Here is a 13,110-nt window from a genome sequence, read left to right on the forward strand (position 1 = left end):
TTTTTTTTTTTTTTTTTTTTTTTTTGAAAAATCTTCATTTTTTTAGTATTTAACTATTTTGTTAAAAAACTTATATTTTAAAGTAGAAAAGTCAGCTTTCTTGATTATAAATTACATTCTTGGTAAAACTTTCATCTTTGTGAGTTGTTGAGTAATCTTTTTTAGTCGAAATTTATCTGTTTTGTTAAAAATTTGTTCTTTTGAATTGAAAATTAATACATTCATGCATGAAGTAAAAGATATTAAATCTTTCCTCAAAAATGATTTTTTTATTTGAAGACTGAACTGTAGTTGGTTAGAAATTCAACTTCTTTGTTACAAATTTAATTATTTTGTTGAAATTGACCTATTACTGTTGTCAACGAAAGAGAGTCAGAGAAGAGGAAAAAGGGTCTACAAAATTTTTAACGTAGTTTATGGATGACCCTCAACCATTTTTTCATTATAAAATATTTCATTTCTCAGGCTTTTAAATCAAAAGGCTGTGAACTTTCGCCTCAGATATCTCCAAATTTCCTTATGAGTATTATCACTCACGAAGATTGTGATGAAGATATTACAAAAGATAAATCACAGGATCCGCAAAATGGAAATAAACAGATTAAGAAGCGTATTTTTATGACCGAAACTGTTTCAACGAAAGTGGAAAAAGTGCACAGAAAAGGCAAGAAAAGAAACGAAAGAAATTCCCAGAGTTTAAACACGTCGGATGGAAAATACGAACTTAGCGATTTATCTTTATCTGAATGCGATAAAAAAGTGAAGAAAATCAAGGGTGAACCATCCGAATCAGAGTCAATTAAAAAGTCACTTCAAGAAATGAAAAGCGTACCTGAAGAAGCAATTTGCAAGAATTCAAAAAAACGAAAGATAAGCGATTCTGAAGCAGGAACCGCGAATGACAAAAGCAAAAGATCTAAAAATGTAAATAGGGAAGATACAAGCGAAAAGGAATCCGATCCAGAAATTGGGTTGGAAATTATGACGAAGAGAGAGTGGAGCCGATTAAGGAATAATTGTCTGGAGATGCAGGGTAGAAATTTTGAGAATATTAATCCAGATAAGGAAGAATTGAGTGAAAAAGATGGTGGAGAGGAAAAATCTGATAGAGTTTCTTTCACGCCTGAGGGGAGCGAGAATATTGACAATCAGATTGAGTCTTCTTGCAGAGATTCTAAAAATGTTAAGGTAAGCGTCTATTTATCTGCTTTTGTAGGGTTAGGAACAGTCTAGGGCAAGTTAATTTTTTTTATTAACTAGTTACAGTTACTAGATAAAGTAAATTTAATGTATCTAAAAAGTTACTGTTTTCACTTCCCTAATTTTATTATTTAAAAATAAATATAACTAATATGATAGGTCATAGAATATTATATTGTTTGCCTAAGATGAGTGCAAAAATCTTTTTTTATTTTTATTAAAGTAGTTCAATTTGCAACCGAAAAAGTTAATTTTTCAACAAAAGGGTTAATTCCCCAACGAAAAAGTCAATATTCAACCGAACAGATTCATTCTCTACCAAATTATTTTAATTTACTGCCTAAAAGAAAAAGGAATTTAAAAAAAAGTTACATTTTCAACCAAAGATGAACTTTTAACTGAAATGAGACATTTAAAATCTTGTTGATAGAATATTCATTTGTTTGGTTGAAAATGTATTTTATTTGCTCAAAAGCTTATTTCTCTAACTCAAAATTTAACTATTCTATTTTTTGTTTAAAATTTACCTTTTTTAATTGAAAATCATCTATTTTCATTAAAGTTTTTTTTTTAGAAAATTAATCTTTTTCGTTGAAATTTCATTTCTTTTGTTGATATTTGGGGTTTTTCTTTAAAAATTAATTGTTTTAGCTCAAAATTTAACTATTCCATTTTTCGTCGAAATTTTTTTTTTATAGACATTTAATGTTTTTGTTTTAAAATTAAACTGTTTCGTTGAAAATTTATTTTATTTGCTATTTATTTGTTATTTTATTCTATTTTTTGTTGAAAGTTCATCTTTTTTTGGTATAAAATTCGGTGCCAGCTATGCAGTTGGCCTAAAATTCAAATATTGCAAAGCGAAAGTGTTAAAAAAAGTGTTTCAAATAAAAATAATTTTCTAATAGTTCTGAGTAAAAGATAATACTCTTTAAGATTTTCTATTACCTTCTAAATAAAAAACAATTAGCAAAAATCGTAAAATTATGTGTTTTAATGAACACAATGTGCTTCCTTATTTATTATTATCATATGTTATTTCAAGTTCAAAAAATGAACCTTGTTAAAAATGGATAGATGATAGATGCAACTGTTACCTAAAGTGAGAGAAAAAAATGTAAAGCCTGAAAACTATTGTTAAATAAACAATGAAAATTGTAAAATATTTATGTTAAAAGTTAACCTCGAATTCTTTTTCAAACCCTGTTATAATTAACAATAAAATATTTCCCTCGATTTTATAAATGATTTTTAACAACGTTTATTTTTTAGCTTGAAATAACTTTAGTTCATGTTTAATTTAAAAACAAGGATAATGAAAATTCCTTTCCCTCTTAAAGCTTAGGCTAAATTTCATGAACATAGTTATGATGAAAAGCAAATTTTTGAAATGAATTAATTAGCATTAATTAAATTTTGTTGACTATGTCATTTTAGTTCGTTTTTTAAACTTGAAAATTTTGTAAACTACCATTATCTTTTAAATTCTGCAAAATAAAAAAACTACTGGAATCTTCCAGAAAATAGCTTTAAATTTTCCTAATAATCTAGAGAATATTGTTTGATTTTCTACAAACCTTTCCAAATTCATAAAAAGCTTTTTTTTTTTACAAAATAGTAAAAAATCTAGATTTTTCTCCAAATTTTTATAATTATCAAATCAAACATTTTCGAAATTTGTTTGGAAATACTTTGATATCTTTTAGGACATTATCCTAAAGTTAATTTTTCCCAATAGAAAATCATTTAACATCTTTCTGGGAATCTAAAGAAAAATTTTTTATTCTTTCGAAACCTTTCATAATTTTAATCCAGCTTCCTGTTTCAAAATCTTCAACAATCTACTCGTACATTGAAAAAAATGGAATTTTTCACAAGTTTAAAAATAACTTGGAATTGTTAGAATAGTTGAAAATATTTATGAAGCATAATAGCATTTTTTTGCAATTTTAATTCAATTTTCGTTTAGAATCCCTTCTTCAAAATAAAGAAATCGTTGAAAATTTTAACAGGAATCTTCTTTTTGATTCTTTTCAAAACTACTGAAACTTCTACAAATAACAAAAATTTAATTCGTAAAAATTGTTTTAAAATCTTTCAGATTCTTTTTTGACATATTTTAATATCTTCAAAACTTAAAATTAACCTTTTAGAATAAAATCTAAATAATTTTGAATTTTCCTAAAGTCTTATTGTCCATTTGGTAGCAAATATAAAAAATAAGAAAATTTAAAAATAGAAAATTATAAAATTTAAAAAAGGTACATAAAATTATAAAAATTTATAAAATTTCACCCACGATAAGCTTTATTCTATTTATTATATTACAGTCATCCAAAACTTTAAAATAATCTTTTATTTTCATTAAATTATCATTTAAAAGGCATAATTTAATCATTTAAAATGAAAATAAACATTTATTAATCATTCTTTTCTGTATATTAGATTAAAATAATTATGATCAATAATTCAAAACCTAAATGCACTGATAGGTGAGAATAAATCAATGTAAAATGGATAAAATAGCAATTTGTAAATTATTTTGAAAACTTGGTTCCTATGTTGCAATTTCTTATTTAGAATAAAATCCTTTAGTTCATGTTTCATTAAAAAAAAAGTATAATGAAAATTTCCTTCTTCCTAAACTTTAAGCTAAATTTCATGAAAAGAGTTATGCCGAAAAGCAATTTTTTTAAAAATGAATTCATTAAAATTAATTAAATTACTTTACAATTTATTATTTTAGTTCATTTTTTTAAACTTGAAAATATATTAAGATATAATTTTTATATTATCTAAAGTACAAAGACGTTGATTTGGATGATATTACATAATGTCCAGTATTCACAGTTAATATTAACCATAAAATAATATTTTTTAAAAGAGAAAAACTTTAACAACAAAACGATATACCTAATCACTTTATGTTTAACACCGTTGCCACAACACTGCAGTTTGATAACGTCCCTTAAAATAGCATTTGCCATTATTGAACAATATTTGGATCATTTCGTACTTTGAAAAATTGAATTTTGTTAGCTTTCTTCTGCTCATAAGTACTTTTTAATTTCCGATTTACAATCAAAACAAACGCACTCCACGATTTTTGTTCAAAATTTTAACACTGCAAATATTTGACCTAAAAGCAGTTTTTTCAGCTTTCTTTCGCTTAGAAAATGGAAAATGTCGAAAAGATCACTCAAAACATTGAAAGATTATTTAACACTGTCAGTAAATTACTTTTAATGTGTTATTAAATTCAAAGTTCTTATTTTGTCATGCATTTGCAACGATCATAGGCCAACTGCATAGCTGGCGCCGCCACGCGGCCACCGTCAGTACATTGTATATTTTCAACTAAGAATTGCAGGGGGCCCATTGAATGCGCATCATTTCAGTTAAAACTTCCTTTTTTATTGTTGAAAGTTAATGTTTTTTACTAAAAAATGTAGTTATTTAATTTTTGTTAGAAAGTTGATATTTTTCAGTTTAAAATGCAGTTATTTTGGTAGAAAATGCATATTTTTTGGTTGTAAATTCATCTTTTTTGTTTAAATTCGCCTTCATGACTTAAAAACTCAACATTTTGGATAAGATTTTTTTCCATATTAATTGAAAATTATTTCTTGGTTGAAAATTCAACTCTTGTAAAACCAGAAAGTTACTTCTGATCGCAGAACAATTCAAGATTTGTTTATTTTAATAATTAAGGTAAATTTAGAAAAGTGATTTATACTTTATCTACAATCGCAGATCTCTGAGATGATCTCACTTTACTCTGATTAAGCCATAATTTATTATTGAATGTTTATTAATTTTCACAAGAAGAATAACTTTTGCAATTTTTTTCTCCATGAATTTTGCTTCACTGACTTAAGTTTGATAATTGAATTGATAATATTTCAAAGACATAAAAAACAATTTTCTCAAAACATGGATTTATCACTTTTTATTCACTTACTCCTCATTTATCCCAACTTGGAACAGGGAATTTTAGAAAATAATTGTCAATTTTATTTTATGTCAGGGCGATTCCGTGCAAAAACATAATTTCACTTGAAATAGAGAATTTTTTGAAATGGGACAGGAATTTTTTAAAAGAATTATTCGGATGTAGAAGAAAATAATTTAAAAGAATCTCGGTTCAAATTCAGAGTTTGTCACAATTTCCAAGTCCCGTCTTCCAAATTTTAGATAAAGAAAGGACTTCAAGTAGTTTTTAGATTAGAAGTAGTATTTAAAAGAAGAAATGTTGTTGAATAATAATATAAAATTTTGTTACATTGTTCATTGTGAATTCATCTTTCTCTAGTTAAAAATTCAACTACCTGGTTCAAAGTTAAACTCTCTTTTTTTTTTAAATTACTTGTTTGGGATTTAACTATTCCAGTAGAAAATTTAACTATTTTTCTGAAAATCCAATTTTTTTTTGGTTGAGAATTAGATTTTTAACGGAAAATTCAACTATTCCATTTTTGGTTGAAACTGTATCTTTTTGGGATGAAAGTTCAACTGTTTGATTGAAAATTGATATTTTTCGTATATAAATTAAACTATTTGTTTGAAAATTGATGTATTTTTTAAAAAATTCGAATTCTTTTGTAGAAAATGAATCTTTCTGTTTGAAAATTTATCAGTTTGTATGAAAATTAATTCCTTCAGCTGGAAATTTGAATGTCTCTTTTTTTTAAATTGATCTTTTCATGCTCAAAATTCGACAATTTTGATAAAGAATTCTCTTTATTAATAGAAAATTAATAAATTATTGAATTTTCAAATAAAAAAGACGAATTTTCTACAAAACCGCATTCCATACATTTCGTTAGGGGCTGTATTTAAATTGCATAACCCCCCTGTAATGAACAATGGAAAAATATTTCTACCCCCCTTCCCCATTACTGTGCGTAAATTATGATTTCCAGAAATAATAACATATGGGACTTGAAGCTTATGGATTTTTTTTTGTATTTAAGATAATACATGCCTTGCAGGGTAAAAACTTCATTTTCAAAATTCCCTGATTTTTCCTTGACCAATTTTTCATTTCCCTAACCATAACGCTTAATTACAAGGTCTTTTATAAACGGAATGATGCAATATTTCAGAAATAAATTTTAAATTTTCAAATTTATTTATTTGTTTTAAACAAAAAAATTACTTTTTTACAATAAAAGATGATTTTTTTAACCAAATAATTTAATTTCTAACCTAATAAGATGAATTCTTGACAAAAAAGTTTAGTAGTTGTAACTCAAACCTTCGGACGGTTTTATTGGGGCGCCTCGGGTCGAGCCCGCCTCAGCGCCCTTTCCTGCTTCCTCGTAATTTTTGTAGCAGGTTTCAATTCTCCTTCTGCCTTGATTGGGGTTGATGTCGTGACCGTTGGAGCATTTCTGGTCTTCGGCTTCTTTTTCCTTGATTTGGGGCAATCTGCCTCCATGGGACTCAGAGAGGGCTCCCGCTCTCGCTTCCCATGTTGGGGAGTGGAAGTTTTCTCAGCTTCTTCTGTCATAGTACCGCTTTGGCTTGTGTTTGCCCCAGACTTTTCCATCCCTTTTAAGGTATTTTCTCTTGCTCCTTTGGTAGCAAGACGTCCAATAGCGTATGGTACGTAGCTAAAGAAATCCTTAAGGTTTTCCTTCACTTCGGCTAAGTCTATCCTACCTTCCGACTTTTGACTATCGTCAGATTCTTCAGCAACGTCTATTGGACTTCCCAACTCTTCGCAAATGTTCCGGTTTAGTTTTTCTTTTTTTTTGCGCCATAGTATTCCCACGAGCAGCTAGGAAAGTATAAGTCCACCCCCGCAGAACCCCGCATGCGAGAGTAAGGTCTGCATACTCTAGGAGGCCAGCTTGTATCCTAGAGACACCGTTTGAAACAGCACTTCCTGGTGTCACTCAGTCCTCGGCACGGTTGTTTACGTCTTGAATTGAGGTTCTAAGTGTGTTTGGTCTTCAGGCCCTATTTTATTTCAACCTTACACGCTGTGTTACTTAAGGGGGGGGGGGGGGCAAGGCTATCATTGTCGCAGTATTTCGAATTTGAGGATTTTAGCTTTGAAAACTGAATTTAGAAGTAATGCATAAAAATGGATCAATTGCAAATTTTGTCAGCTAGTTTTAGGACGGGCTAGGCCTGAGCCTATCTAATTGAGGGCACTGGCATAGTACATGCAGGGATGTGTCGTTATATCTGCCGTCTTTCCTGCAATCTGTCGACGGGTTATACCCCATTTTTTGCATATGATAGTTAAAGTGGTTGTGCCTAGTGAGCATCTAAACCACTGTCATTATGTCTTTCTTGGGTAAACCCAGAATTGCCCTGGCTCTGTCCATTCTGTACGTATATCCCAGCATGGCTATCGCCTGTCGGCAACCCTGGATTTGCTCCCAGTATTCCCGGTGCTTCTTACGGAACAAGCTTCTGATGGGAAGACCGGTGTAGCAAGACTCTAGTTCCAGTACCGGTTCCGGTACTATTTATTCATTTGACGCGCCGCATTTTGCCAACTGCTCCGCCTTTTTGTTGCCCTGTATGTCCAGGGACCCATATGAATGCCGCTTTTTTCTGAAAGTGGGTTTAATGCCTTTTGCGATTCCCAAAACAGTTGTGATGTTATGTCTGGTTTCGCTACCGCAGTTAGTGTCGCTTGGTTGTCTGACCAGAGCGTAATATGTCTGCCGACAGCGTTTTCTTCTATTAATGTATCAGCACAGCGAAGGACGGCCAGGACCTCCACCTGCAAGATCCCGTCCTTCTTGCGCCACCATAGATTCCTGCTTCTGACCCTCCCTCTCCTCTGTAGCCATCTGTATACCAGATTTCCCCTTGGATGAGCGGGTTACCATTTTCTTTCCACATATCGCTGCTTGGTATGTAGACGCGGAAAGCTTTGGTGAAGTTGAAGCGTTTTGTTATTTTTATATGATAACATCTCTATAATCGGCAGTGTGCTGATGTCATTTGAGAGCTCAGTGTGCCTAGTCTCCCGAGTCCATCTATTTACTCTTGCCAGACGGTCCATCGCGTGTGCCACATTTGCAGTTATCGCAACGTTCAAGAATTCTTCACAGAGCATGAACCCTTTCGCCGCTGTGGTCGTAGTCTTCATTGCTTCTGTCAAACCCCTGCTTTGTGTCGCCAGATGCCACCAAAGTTCTACGATGCGCAGCGCCGACCTTGTAAGATGCATCAACGTTTCTAGATAAGCTCCCCTGGCTAGGATTACAAAGTATATATAGCCTTGGGTATAATACCCCTATTTACTTAGCCTACGAAGAAGACCATCCACTGCCATGCAGCACAGGAGGAGTAACAGGGCACTCCTTGTGGGCAACACTGTAGCATTAATCCTTTATTTAATCCTTCACCTCATCTGGTTTTAATTCACCTTCAGCGTTGCATTTTTCCTGTCCAGCATACTAGATCGTTTCGCACGCCACACTTCAAAGCCTCTCGACAGATTACTTCTGAAGCAGTATTGCTGAAGGCACCCTCTATATCCAAGAACGTGCCCAAAGCATACGCCTTTTGTTCTAGCTGCTGATCCAATTTTGCCATTACAGCATGGAGTGCTGTTTCTACCGAGCAGCCTGCCTTGAAAGCGTGCTGCCCTCTATGCAGCGGGGAGGCCAAAAGCACGTCATCTCTGATATATCCCTCGACCAGCCTCTCCAATGTCTTCAGGATAAAAGACGTTAGGCTGATCGGTCTAAAATATTTTTCAGCAGTGTAATCCTCCTTCCCAGGTTTGTAACTGAAGGCCCCTACCGTCCTTCCTTGAAAGCGTTGGATAGATGCCATCTGCCCCTGGAGCATCAAGGGGACAGAAGGACCCTAGAGCCCTTTCGATCTTTTTGCTACATATGACCTTGGCGGCAAAATTCCAATCGGCCTTCTCCATCTCTTGGCCCCAGTCTTCCTCCACTTGGTCTGTTCGGATTCGCTGAAAACCCAGAAAGTAAATTTCCATCAGGTGGCTTACCTTCCGGGTCCTTGCCAGTATTTTGTGGAGACTCATTTCCAGAATGCCCATCGATTCTATGCACACTGGACCGTTTTATATATGTCCTAATCTGAAGGCTACTTAGTTCTATTTGCCTTGTTACACAACACTCTTGCCTTTTTACGGAGTTTTTCATGGTGAGTTCTCATGGTCTCGCCATTCTGCTCCTTTTTTAGACTTAATTGTGCTTCTAGGGCAATTATTTTCATGTGTTGTAGTCAGAGCCCTTCGCAAAAAATTCACGGTGTGCTCATGTAACTAAAGTTTGTGGGGAAATTCATAATCCTCCCTCTGAGTTTCTCTTTATATGAGTCCCAAAGTGTATTTCTAGGATTCCTGATCTTTGAAACCGCCGGATTTTCTAGGGTTAGCTGCAAAATGATATATCTGTGGTGCAAGAGATTCTTTTCATCTTAGACTCTCCGGCCAACTATCCTGCTTCTCAGCTCGTCCAAGCATAGAGTCAAATCTAGTATCTTCTCGATTCAGAAACTCCAGCTCAGTGCCCATGAGGTATTCGAATATATCTCTTCCTCTGTCATTGATGTTTGTGCTCCCCCAGTCTCCCTAAGTGTCCCTAAGTTTCACCTTAATAACATTAAGATCCCTGGAGCAGAGTTTAGGATTTAAAATCGGATCCGCACATTTGACGACTATTCATGCCCTTGGCATATTTTCGCGCGGCTCCTTCTTTATGGTGCCATGCCCTGACAAGCCACTAATCTTTTTCCTGTATAAACAGAGTGCTTGGATTAGGGCGAGTCGTGGAGATTCCTGTCTCAGTAATTGAAAGGCTAATTTGGGGCACCTCCGGACATTTCTGGTCTCTCTACGGATTCCAGTTGAGTCACCCGGAAGGTAACCCTACCCGCTTCCAGATCCGCAAGGGTTCTGATTGAGAATTCGGGAAGACTAATAACTAGAATTCAGCCTCTTCGTTTTGACCTGGATCCCTGCGTGTCGGAATACGCCTTCCACGAATCAGTTTCTAGAGTCAGGTTCTGGAAGCTCAGACGGGCCGGAACGATCGTCGGATTCTCGGGATGCTGCTAATAAGTACGGTTGCTCTTCGGTACCTTTGCCGACGTTCCGTCCCCTTGGTCTCCAGGCCTAGTCCCTCTTTGAGCCTAAACATTAGAGACTCTCCACTATCTCACCAGCGCGTTTTTGCACATTTGCGCAAAAGTGAGGCCCTGTGTATGCAGGACCTTCGGCTGTTTAAACTTCCTGTTTGGGGCAAGTTCTCTGGAGTCCTGTTTTCTCTTGCCCGTAGGATGGGCCTGAGAAGTTGTTTTAATCGTAGATTCCTCAACCACGGCCCGGGGGGGGGGGGGTTGCCTGTTGTTTGTGAAGCGCCCTTTGCAGTCTCTCTTCTTTTGTGCTCCGCTACGTTGCCTACTTATCACGGCGAGTTGCGTTAGTTGCAATTCCACCGTGACGTCGAGATTTTCGCCATCTTTATTATTAGCACCGCTTCCTCAGGCTGGAAAATTAGCCCATGTATTAATCTGACAAGTTTTTCTCCTAAAATTCTGAATTGTATGATTTCATATTTCAACCACAGACTATAAATGCCTAAATGTATAACCTTCCAGAGCGCTTTTTTGAAAAAGTGGCCTGGTTCTTGTTTTATTGCAATTAATTGAAAATTGGTGCATTTTTTGCTCCTGGGAAGTAGCAAACCGCCATCATGAGTGTACTTATGGCGGACATAGTTCTCCGAGCCTCTGGCTGGCTACAAAATAGCAGGTGGTCTAGTCTAGAGTTTTATTTTTTCGACGATACTTAAAACATCGCGAACCTAGGATCGAGCCGAGAATTTAGATTGAGTGCCTGTCATGCCTCACTCAACTTTCCTATTGTTAGGGATTACAGTCGGTTTAAAGAAATTAGAAATTAGCAAATATTAAGGAATATAATTTTAATATTCTGCATTCGATTCATTCCATCACGATAAGACGATTAAAAGAAGAAAGAAGAAAATCGGTTAATCCGTTCAATTTCTGGATATACCTTTTTTCTCTCTTCTCCTATTGTACGACAAAAATACTGAAAGAAAAAGATGCTGCGTCCAAAATTGGTAACTGTTGAATGGGAAAAGTATGGAATTTACATTCATTTTATTTCCATTTTCTTATTAATTTCATTTATTCATTAATTCATAATTGATTAATTTGTTTGCTTCAAGATTCATATCATGTGGTTCAATTTTATTGCTTTTTATTCGAAAAATTAAAATATTATTTACAGAAATCGGAGGAGCCTTTTTTTCGAGGTGGGGACCTAGCCATAGGATTATAAAATCAAATGGCACAATGTTTACTGTTTATACTATGTTAAAATTTAATAACAATTATAAATATATTTCCAATCGATTTACAACATGGAGTGTTTGCAAAATAAATCCACACTTTGGGCGCAGCATCTTTTTTTTCAGTATTTTTTGTCGTACAATCGGAGAAGAAAGAAAAAAGGTATATCCAGAAATTGAACGGATTATCCGACTTTCTTCTTTCATTTTTTAATCGTCTTATCGTTATGTAATGAACGGAATGTAGAATATTAAAATTATGTTCTTTAATATTTGCTAATTTCTAAATCCTTTAAACCGACTGTAATCCCTAACAATAGGAAAGTTGAGTGAGGCATGACAAGCACTCAATCTAAATTCTCGGCTTGATCCTAGGTTACGATGTTTTAAGTATCGTCGAAAAAATGACACTCTAGAATCTTGACTAGACCACTCGCTGTTTCATAGCCAGCCAGAGGCCCCGAGAACTATGTTCGTCATGAGTACACTCATGATGGCGATTTGCTACTTCCCAAGCCATTTTTCGAAAAAAGCGCTCTGGTAAGTTCTGCATTTAGGAATTTATAGTCTGTGGTTGAAATATGAAATCATACAATTAAGAATCGTAGGAGAAAAACTGGTCAGAGTAATGCATGGGCTAATGTTCAAGCCTGAGGAGAGCCTTCCACTTTCGGCGGTGTGTTGGAGGAGGATCCCGAAACGGACCCCTCATTGTTTTTAGTTCGCTACTGTCCGCAATCATTTTTTTTGTCTTACATAATGAAATTTTTGTTTTAAATTATATCGATTATATGTACAAAATCATAGTCAAGAAAAAAATCTCTGATTTTTTGTCTAAAAGTACCAATTTTTGTTTAAAATAACCGATTTCCGGTAATAAAGACTAACCTACTATCGGCGAGAAAATTCGAGTCCTCTGGCTTCGACGTTGAATAATTATGTGAAGAAAAAATGGTAGGTTAATGAAAGAGGTATCATTTTAAAGGTGCAAATGTTGTACGTTAATGAACCGAAAAGTAATATTCCAAAAAATTATTTGTAGCTTACAGATCTGAAAATACGATGAAAAGTGAGGAAATTTGATTGCTTTTAAAAACAGTGAAATTTGAAGCATAGTTTTTTATAGAAAAAATAATAGGAAAAATCTGAAAAAAAATCATGGTAGTACACTAAACATTTCTGAACAGATTGCCGTCGAAAAATTTGCAAAATATAAATAATTGTTCGTTTTTTGTGAATAAATATGCGGCCGCACTATCTTCAGTTCTAATGAAGATAATGAAGTGATTTAAATTGGAGGTAGTTAGTTGAACTATCTGTAATAATTTACAATTTGAAGGAAGTATGTGCTTCTCGTTGTCTTCGTACAAATTGCGATATTCGAAGTCAGTTTTTTATATAGGAAAGCAAGTGAGAGATTCCAGCGTGGTGCCGTTTTTTCAGGAGATTGTCCTCGGTTTTCCTCAGCCCGACCTACCCAACTTGTGCTTCCGAGCCTCACTCTGGCCTTCAAACCCTTTCCCTGTGTTGAGGAAAACCGAGGCCGATCCTCTGAAAAAACGGCACCACGCTGGGCTCTCGCACTTGCTTT

At 34.1% G+C, this 13,110-nt stretch overlaps 1 protein-coding gene across 1 annotated transcript in view; it reads left to right on the plus strand.

Moving 5' to 3' along the window:
* LOC117174002 overlaps window positions 1–13,110 on the plus strand; it is a 26,789-nt gene that overhangs the window by 4,497 nt on the left and 9,182 nt on the right. The window contains exon 2 of the mRNA XM_033362684.1: window positions 466–1,188. Within this exon, the coding sequence (XP_033218575.1) occupies window positions 520–1,188 (669 nt within the window). The 5' untranslated portion in view covers window positions 466–519. The remainder of the gene's footprint in view (window positions 1–465; window positions 1,189–13,110) is intronic.

This window comes from Belonocnema kinseyi, chromosome 1 (assembly GCF_010883055.1).
Source record: "Belonocnema kinseyi isolate 2016_QV_RU_SX_M_011 chromosome 1, B_treatae_v1, whole genome shotgun sequence".
Classification (NCBI taxonomy): domain Eukaryota; kingdom Metazoa; phylum Arthropoda; class Insecta; order Hymenoptera; family Cynipidae; genus Belonocnema; species Belonocnema kinseyi.